At 35.0% G+C, this 9,687-nt stretch overlaps 2 protein-coding genes across 2 annotated transcripts in view; both read left to right on the top strand.

Annotated features, from left to right (window-relative positions):
* Window positions 1-435: 435 nt before the first annotated feature.
* On the top strand, window positions 436-4,775 carry snrpb (small nuclear ribonucleoprotein polypeptides B and B1). The gene is made up of 7 exons (XM_048198636.1): window positions 436-594; window positions 2,079-2,230; window positions 2,310-2,421; window positions 2,502-2,654; window positions 4,043-4,175; window positions 4,390-4,515; window positions 4,600-4,775. Exons 1-7 carry the CDS (start codon window positions 592-594, stop codon window positions 4,635-4,637), a joined length of 717 nt encoding a protein of 238 aa, XP_048054593.1. The 5' UTR covers window positions 436-591; the 3' UTR covers window positions 4,638-4,775.
* A 1,664-nt stretch (window positions 4,776-6,439) lies between these two features.
* The window catches only part of ddx27 (DEAD (Asp-Glu-Ala-Asp) box polypeptide 27), a 13,329-nt gene continuing 10,081 nt past the window's right edge, over window positions 6,440-9,687 (top strand). The window contains exons 1-4 of the mRNA XM_048198629.1: window positions 6,440-6,767; window positions 8,438-8,587; window positions 8,663-8,722; window positions 9,566-9,687. The exon at window positions 9,566-9,687 is cut by the window's right edge and continues 62 nt beyond it. Of these exons, the coding sequence (XP_048054586.1) occupies window positions 6,681-6,767; window positions 8,438-8,587; window positions 8,663-8,722; window positions 9,566-9,687 (419 nt within the window). The 5' untranslated portion in view covers window positions 6,440-6,680. The remainder of the gene's footprint in view (window positions 6,768-8,437; window positions 8,588-8,662; window positions 8,723-9,565) is intronic.

Below are 9,687 nucleotides of genomic sequence, written 5' to 3'. Positions count from 1 at the left end.
AAGATAAATATGTCATTAATATTGTGGGGTGTTCAGAAAAGTGATACATTTTGGTAAAAAATCTAAAATGACTCATAAGGAGACATGCTTTTGATGAAAGGAGTAAATGAAATGCAGTACTGGGATTTTATTCAGTATTTAGAATAATTTAAAAATAATACATATATAAAATGTGGTTTGTAACACTGGCAAGTTCCATTGTTATTAGATTATTAGATTAATTTATTACTGGAAATATTCTGTGCTCTGTTGTGGGCAATTGTCCTTGTTAATTTTGAAGAAAGATTAAACTATTTAATAATAAATATAAAATAACCCTTACTACATTCAATTTTAAAGTAAAATGTAGAACTCTTAAGTAACCTAAATTTTTGAAGACAGTTTTTCGTAAAAATAATAAACATAAAGAAGTGAAAAAGTGACAGAACCTGACCGTTAGAGATCGTGTTTCCGGTCGGACTCTTCTCGTGTCGCACTCTCTTGTCTCTTCCGCTTTGCCTCCATTAAAGGACTCAGCGGCGGTTCGCGGGTCAATTTTTAAAACTTGTTTGGCAGAATCCGATATTAATCGGAGCCATCCGAACAGCAATCATGGTAAGACTTAATTGTTTATCTTATTAGTGTGTGATTTATCGATTATCTTAATATTTCTGTCGGTTAGTTACGTTTTTTAATTTAAAATGTCTGCGTTATCATTACGTTGGTGATACGTAGAGCACAACAGCTTGCTATGTTGTTAGAAAAAGGTACCCAAAAATATTAAATTCGGGATTTTAAAGCATATTAGAAAGTGTAGTTTGTTCTTAAAATGCTTGTAAAACGAAATACAGACGTAATAATCTAAAATCCAGTCAGGAGAGTAAATGAGCGCTAAAGGTGACCGTCGTTTGTTTGCTTTTGCAGTCAAACTCTAGCTTAAAGGCTTCAATTTAAACTATTTAATTATATAATGTTATATATGTTTTAATTCAGTTTAGTGAATTGTTTTACAACAGTTCTTTAGCCCTATAAGTATATTGTTTACGTTTTCATGTCCAGTGAGTTGTGCAGCGCTAACAGGAAGGGGACTTTTATTTTGCTTATTTCTGATTATGTCTCCAATAATACTCTATAAATAGATTTCAGTGCTTTGGGCATTCGCATTAAGCCTAGAATTGTATTTCTCAGTTTCTAATTAGTCTTCAAAACACAGTGGACTCTACTAAAGTATTAAACTTGTTTCTTTAATAATTGACCATTAAAAATGCAATATGTAAGATTTTCGCAGTAAAATATCCACTAGTCCAGTGTTATATATATTTTGTTCACTTGAGTACTTACAATATCCTAAATGTTTGCAACTATTTGTAAATCGTGAAAGAGTGTCATACTTGCTTCAAATATATTAACATATTTACTGACATATTTCTTATGAAATTAATAATTAAACTTTATTTGGAGTACTACGTGTGCACATTTCTTAATATTAAGCCTAAAATGTGTTTTAATGTCAATATTGATAAGGATTGTATGATCTCTGTATATCAGTCTTTAAATGTAAGATATTTGAAGTATTCTTGCAATGGTTCCGCTAGAGCACCATCAACTATACTTCAGTATATCTTTAGTTGGACCTCAACAATAATTCTGCACAATTAAAGTGCATTAAAGGTGCAATATGTAAGAATTTTGCAGTAAAATGTCCAAAAAACACTAGGCCAGTTACAATATCCCAGATGTTTCCAACTATTTGTAAATCGTGAGAATTTCATTTTTAACCAAGGCTCCGGGATGTGTGAGGAGTCGCCTGTCAATTGCATCATAACCGCGTTACCCTCGGTTTCCGGTTTTATTTTGTAGAAACCATGGAAACTTTAATATTATGTTTTAATAGACAAGGGAACAATCTTGGGAACATCCCAAGATTCCGCACTCAAACTTGGTGTCATCAAGCTACGCCTTTGTTTTGAATAGCGGACAGAAATCTTACATACTGCACCTTTAAATTGCACAAGTCCAGATATTATTTGTTGGCAGTATCAGCTGGCTTATAGTGGCTGAAGTATCTAACTTTAACTCGTCTCTTTATTGTCTTTCAGACGGTCGGTAAGAGCAGTAAGATGTTGCAGCACATCGACTTTAGGATGCGCTGCATCCTGCAGGACGGGCGGATCTTCATCGGTACGTTCAAAGCATTCGACAAACACATGAACCTGATCCTGTGTGACTGCGACGAGTTCAGAAAGATCAAGTAAGTCCTTGTGAAACTTAAACTCAGTCCTTTATCAACATTCAGCATGTCAATATTCATCAATCCATGTCTTTCGCAGACCCAAGAACTCCAAGCAGCCGGAGCGAGAGGAGAAGAGGGTGTTGGGTCTGGTTTTGCTCCGAGGAGAGAATCTAGTTTCTATGACAGTAGAAGGACCTCCTCCTAAAGACGTGAGTGTGTTTTGAGTTGTTTGAATGGCTTTTTCTTCTGAGTGCCGAGAGTGACGTGGTTTTGTTGTGTCCTGTGACAGACTGGCATCGCCCGCGTGCCGCTGGCCGGAGTGGCTGGAGGACCAGGTGTCGGCAGGGCTGCAGGTCGAGGCGTTCCCGCTGGAGCACCGATGGCACAGGCTCCCGCTGGACTCGCCGGACCCGTGAGAGGAGTCGGTGGCCCTTCACAGCAGGTAACAACAGTTTATAGTAACTTAGGATTTTGTGATGCATTCAATTTTTCATGATTTGCATTGTTCACTATTTTAAGGTGTTTTATATTGAGTTTTCATTTTAAGGAGGTTTTAAAAAAAAAAAAAAAAAAGATAAATTGAATGTATTGCACACCTTGTGCTTGTGTATCATTGTACTTGTATATAACGTTCAATGACTGTTTAATCATTTCATCCCATTTATTTATTGGTGCTATTTATTGTTTGTTAGCAATTGTGCACCACAGATTATTTTGAAGATGACAATTTTAAGTTTGTGCTACATTAAATTCACTAATATGCTAATAAGAATTTGAGTGAAATTGGGCAGTAGGATAAAACCATGTCAGAACTGTTTAATACTAATTATTTTATTACAAATTGTGACGCGTAAAGTGTTTTTTCCCTTTATTAAATTAACTTTTCAAGTTTTAAGTTAAATTTTTAATTTATATATTTTATATACATGCATTACTAATAAACAATATTTTATTTGTATTTAACAATTAATAGTCCATTTTTTGCCCCCAAATTTTACGTCTGCTGCGTTTGTCATTTGTGACGCCTTGGTTTATTTTATTATTAATAATATAATAATAATGATGATATTGGGGTTGTCATAAATTATTTTTTTGGTAATAATCAATTATTTTGACGATTAATCAAGTAGTTTTTGTGGTAATAAAAATGGACCCAAGCCTATAAAATGACTTAAAATACATATATTAACAATTTTTGGTTCAAATGTTTCAAAAGCAAATAATCATACGGTTTTATAGAACACTAATATACATAATATAATACAAGCAACTATTATAACAAATGCCTGCAGAGGGCGCCAACGGCCTGGTGAGGTCGTCCCACTTTACAGCAGATCAAATCCTTGTTTAATATTGATCTCTAAACGACATTTAATTCAAATGTTCACTTAATCTTTAATATTTGGTCACTACTTTACATTAGAAATCCTACAGCCACTGTAGATTCTTGAACAAGAACATGTGGATATCAAAATATGTGAAGGTTTAAACTTATTTTGAAGTCACGAACAGATCGCATGTTTAGAAACGTATTGATGCTTTCATCGGTGTAGTTGTAGGTTTATAAATGATTTGCCTTACAAATCTGATGAAATGGCACAGATTATGTTCCCAGATGAACCCAAACTCGCAGCATATGCATAGATGCGGTTTGTAATGTAAAAAATTTCATATGGCGCAGCATTTACTGTGAGCAGAGCCGCTCTGAGACGCCTGTAACCTACTCTCATACAAATAAAGCACATGTATATTAACCATTTTGCTCACTTTGTCCCATTTGCATGGAAACGCAACTGCCCTTCTCTTTCTAACCCATCATGTCTCTCTCAGGTCATGACCCCTCAGGGCAGAGGCACGGTCGCGGCAGCCGCTGCGGGAGCCAGTATAGCCGGAGCCCCCACACAGTACCCTCCGGGTCGAGCCGGACCGCCTCCACCAATGGGCAGAGGAGCGCCCCCTCCAGGTAAGACTGGCTCTGCGTTAACGTGTCTTTCTGATGGCTGTGCTGATTCGCCAGCTGTGATGACATCAATGTTTTCTGAGGGCGATGACGAGTCCGCTTATGTTGAAAGCAGGATTACACTGAGCTCAGAGTCACATGGCTGTATAACAAACACGCATCCTGTTGTGTGATAGTTAACGTTCACCCTTGTGCTCGTGTCTCTCTTCTGCTACAGGTATGATGGGACCTCCTCCAGGCATGCGGCCGCCCATGGGACCACCGATGGGAATGCCACCCGGCCGCGGCGCTCCGATGGGAATGCCTCCCCCTGGCATGAGGCCGCCACCGCCTGGAATGAGAGGTAAAGCCTGTTCAGTAGCTTCACATGAATCTGAGTGAAATGCATGTTTCATGATTTCTAACTTATCTTCTGCACTTCCTCCAGGTCCTCCTCCTCCAGGCATGCGTCCTCCCAGACCGTGAACCTCCTCACTGGACTAAAGTGTTTGAGATCCGTCTTTTCCTTGTACAGGAAAGTTTGGCTGCAAGTTCTTGTATAGTTTGATTTTTGTATTTTGTTTTTTTTTTTTAATAAAGTGTCTAATTTGACAGTTGTTTTAATATGACTCTTGTGTTTCTCTCAAATGATGCCTGTTAAATGTCCAATAAACAATGTGCTGAGCTGATTTTTACTACTAGATGCAATTAAATGGCCTTAAAACATGCATTATAGAAGTTCATAATGCATCTCTTAACTTAAGCATAAATAGCATGTTCTCTTGATGTTTAATTCATGCATATGGTGATTTATTTATGCAGATGCAATGGCATGTTTGGGTGATGAAAGTTAATATTAAGAATTTTTTTTTTTTTTTTTTTGTGGCATTTTTACGGAAGAGGATTAGGGTCTAGTAATAAAATCCATCTCTAGATTAAGGTCATTATAATGTGAGATTAAACATTCAATTTCAAGGAAAAAGTAGAAATACTATGAATAAAATCATTAAATGTTGAGAATTAAGTCGGTTTGAGAAACTTGTTAAATTTAATAAGTTGAAATGTTAAGTCATGTTTGGAGGAAAACATTAAACTTGGAGAAAGTCAATCAAATGTTGAATAAACTTGATGTTGAGAAAGTTGTTTCAAGAAAAAACTTGTTCAATTTAGAGGAAAAAGTGAGAAACTCAAATGTTGAGAATGTAAATTTGAGTTCTCGAAACGACGACGTTCTCAACATTTAATGAGTTTCTCAATTTTGACTATAAATTTGAGTTCTCGAAACAGTCGAAATCAAATGCTGAGAATAAACTTAAATATTGAGAAAGTTATTTCAAGAAAAAACTTGTTAAATTTAGAGAAGTTGAAAGAAATTGAGGATATCTTTGTTTTGAGAACTCTTGTTAAATTAAGTTGAAATATAATGTTGAGAATAAAGTTGTTTTGAGAAAAATCATTAAATTTAAAGTCAAAGAATGTCGAGAATAAACTCAAATGTTAAAAATAAAGTGTTTTGAGAAAAAACTCATTAAATTTTGAGAAAGTCAATGTCGAACGAGTTTCTTAAAACAAAAAACCCTCAATATTTAATGAGTTTATTCTCAACATTTTATTTGCACTTTCTCAATTTTTTTCTCAACGTTTCTATTCTCGGAGTTTAATGATTTTATTCTATTAATTTAATGATTTTATTCTTTTAATAACATTGTATTTTGACTTTTTTCCTCGAAATTTAACGAGTTTAATCTTGCATTATTATGACTTCAATCTCAAAATGGTTTCATTTTTTTATTATTGCTTGGCTCTAATCCTCTTCCATAGTGTTTAATATTAAAGAACGGTTAAAGTAGGAAAAACTATATTGGTCAATATTGTTACACATTTGCAGCAGAGTTCAGTGTGTTTTATTATTTTTAATATACTGGATTATTTTTATGATGCACTAAGTGAAAGTCTTTTCAAGGAGTTTCTTACTACAGTATTCAATGAATTCATTGAAACTGAGTCTGTCATGTCCACTACATGATTTGAAGCATTATAATAATATGCATGTGTTCTTTCAGGCTGTAATATAAGACCTGGCAACCATGTCAAAATGGGTTTCCTGAAAGTAAAAAGTAGTGTTTTGTGCTCTCCAATCTTTTGCTGTCTCAACTGATCTCATAATTTTTAATTTAAATTTAACATTGCTTCACACAATGTTTGAGTGGCTGAGGTGGAGAAGGGTCTCGTCCTCCGCGCCTGTAGGCGTCAGTGTAGCTTCATGTTTCCACTGAACAGCCGTGTGTGAGTGACGCAGATCCGCTGCTGCAGGGACACACGTGTGTGTTTTTGTGAACATGCAGCGCTGTTAGTGTGTCAAATACACACAATTATTCATTTATGATTTGTGAGACTATCACCAGGTCTTATTTATGTAGATAAATATATAAGTAAAGATATACGTTATATATAGTTAGTAATAATAGTTATTGATCGTCTGTATTGGTAATCAGTGTGTGAAGTTTATTTTGTGACTGCAGCACAAAGATGTTTTCAGACATGGATCTGATCAGAACTATTGGTGATGATGATGAAGTGCCCGACGAGCCGGATTCAGCATCTGATGATGAAGCTGTAAGTTCAGTTTACACTTGAAAAGTTTTTCGTGGGCCTGTACCATGATATTACCATGTTTTGGGATGTGCATCGTGGTAACATACTGTGTTTTGGGGAAGAATACGATGTTCTGTGGCGTGTATCATGGTAATACTTCTTTATCTGAGGATTTACCATGTTTTGATCCTCATACTGTTATAATACCATGTTTTTGTGGTGTGCATCATGTTTTTTGAGGATGTACCATGGTAGTACTGTGTACATACTGTGATAATACCATGTTTTGTGATAAATACCATGCTATTACCACATTTTTATACGTGTTTTATAGTAATGCTATGTTTTTGTACATGTACCACAGTAATACCATGTTTTTGGTACTTTCTTCCATGGTGTAAAGATGAGTTTTTGACATGCCATGATAAAACCAGAGTTTTGACTCTATCTTGGTAATTCCATTGAAATAGAAATATTTACGTTAATTGAAAAAGTAAATGTTAATTTTTATATATATATATATATATATATATATATATATATATATATATATATATATATATATTTAAGTTATTTTATTTTAGCTTGTTCTCAAGGAAGCATTTCTCATTTTCATTTAGTTTAACTTGATGTGCTACATTAACTAAAACTAAAGCTAAAATAAAAAAATATATATATATATATATATATATATATATATATATATATATATATATATATATATATATTTTAAGTTTACTTAAACATATTTCTGTTTTCTGAAAACAGAAAATGTAAATAAAAATGAATTCAAAGTAATAAAAAAGCAATAATAGTATCAGTGATACTAAAATAACACTGCATGGTACTACCATGGTATTTTGGACATGTACCATGGTATTATTATTTACTATTACTATATATACTATTATTTTGTAGTATACACGTACCATGGTATTGCACAAAATGGAGGATCTTTATTTATTTATTTATTGTTTAGAATGTAGATCACAATTCTGAATAGACAGCTAAACAAAATAAGAGGTTCTGACAACATGTTAATTGCTGCAGTGTATTTAGAAGAACATTTAAAAAAAATAGGATTGGGTGAACAATTCAATGACTCACTCATAAATACTTCACTTGTTTCATTATTGGATGAATCAGCGTTTTTTTTTAAACAAATCTATTGAATTAATGATTCAATGACAAATACATTTTTTTTTAAAGTCACTTGTCGCCACCTACTGGTGTAACGATGTAATGATACAATCTTTATTTGAAGCATCAAGTTACTTTCTAAAGGTGATTTTGATCTGCTATAGACATCAGTGTTTATATATGAACTATAAACTTTCATCCCAGTACTGCTGTGTTGATATGAATTATTGTAAGACTGAAATAATGATACTGTGTTGTTGAAAAGACTGTTTGTGAAGATGTTTCATGCCTTGACATGACAACAGCTCTCTCTGGATCAGATCGTAGTCTGTCTTGTCAAAAGTTTAATAGACAGAGCTGAATCACTGTCATTTAGGAATAAGATTGCGTGGGTGTTTGAATCGAGATCGCGATCTTTTAACGATTAATCGTGCAGCTCAAGTGCGCCATGTAAATACAATTGCACATGAATTTCCTCACCATTTCAAAGTATTATCATCTGACAGCATCACTATAGCATTGAAATCAAGATCTTGTCTGTGTTTGGTCAGGATCAGCCCATCGTGTTGAGTAAAGAGAAGCGCGCTCTGAAGAGCCGCGGCATTGGAGACTTCAGCGCTGATTTTGAGTTCGGAGAGCGAGACGGGTTGTACAGTGGCGACTGGGCGATGGACGACGTGATGGCGCAGCTGAAGAAGAGGGTGAGTGAGCTTCTCGTGACACCACTGACGGATTGATGCATGTTGGATCTTCATCTCTTCTTTTGCTTTTTCCAGAAAGCACCCACGACCCTGGACGAAAAGATCGAGAAAGTGCGGAAAAAGCGCAAAACTGAGGTAAGACAATGTTGAGTCAAGTCACCTTTATAAACAGAATAAACTTCAAATGCATATTCTTCTGTAAAGCTTCATTACAGAAGACAATAGTGTCATTATTCATCTTAAAGGGGACCTATCATGCCCCTTACAAGATGTAATATCAGTCTCTGGTGTCTCCAGAATGTGTCTGTGAAGTTTCAGTTCAAAATCCCCCACAGATCATTTATTATAGCTTGTTAAAATTGCCACTTTTTGGGGTTGAGCAAAAACTCGTCGTTTTTGTGTGTGTTCCTTTAAATGCAAATGAGCTGCTGCTCCCGCCCCCTTTCCAGAAGAGGGTGGAGCTTAAAGAGCTCATTCTCCAGCGTACCAGCAACAACAAAACAGGACAATCTCACGCACTGAAAATGTCAGAAACTGTCAGATCGTGCGCTTAGATCGCTAAAATAGGGTCCAAAGTGTCTGTTTTCACTCTAGAAAATCACCGTAAGAGCTGAATAAAACGCACTACAAGAAGTACGCATTAAATTCTTATCCATAAACTCTCTCCCTCCCTTGCATTATCAACAACATACACAGCAAATTACACAAAAACACTTGTTACAACGAAACTAGCTGCAAATTGGAGCAGCTCGCTGGATGACACAGTTTCAGACTCGGACAGTGTGTTTTCTTTTCAGCTTTTCTAAGCTGGCAGACACAAATAAATGCAAAAAAATCACTTTAAACACTCAGTATTCAGTAATATTAAGTGTGCATTGTTTTAGGAATTTTAGTAATTGTTAAGGTTTGTGTTTGGAAATTATTTTAATTTCAAGAAATTTAAAATTAATGTTTTGTGTCGTATTCATGTGTCTGCAGGAGAAAACTCAAAAAAGCAAGAAAACAGAAGTTTCAGCTTCTAAGCCAGAAAACGAAGAAGACGATGATGATGAGGAAAATAACAATGACGACAATGAAGAATCCGCTGGAGATGATGATGA

Source organism: Megalobrama amblycephala, linkage group LG8 (genome assembly GCF_018812025.1).
Source record: "Megalobrama amblycephala isolate DHTTF-2021 linkage group LG8, ASM1881202v1, whole genome shotgun sequence".
Classification (NCBI taxonomy): Eukaryota; Metazoa; Chordata; class Actinopteri; order Cypriniformes; family Xenocyprididae; genus Megalobrama; species Megalobrama amblycephala.
The sequence above is the reverse complement of the archived record's forward strand: the minus strand, read 5'-3'. Positions and strand labels throughout refer to the sequence as shown.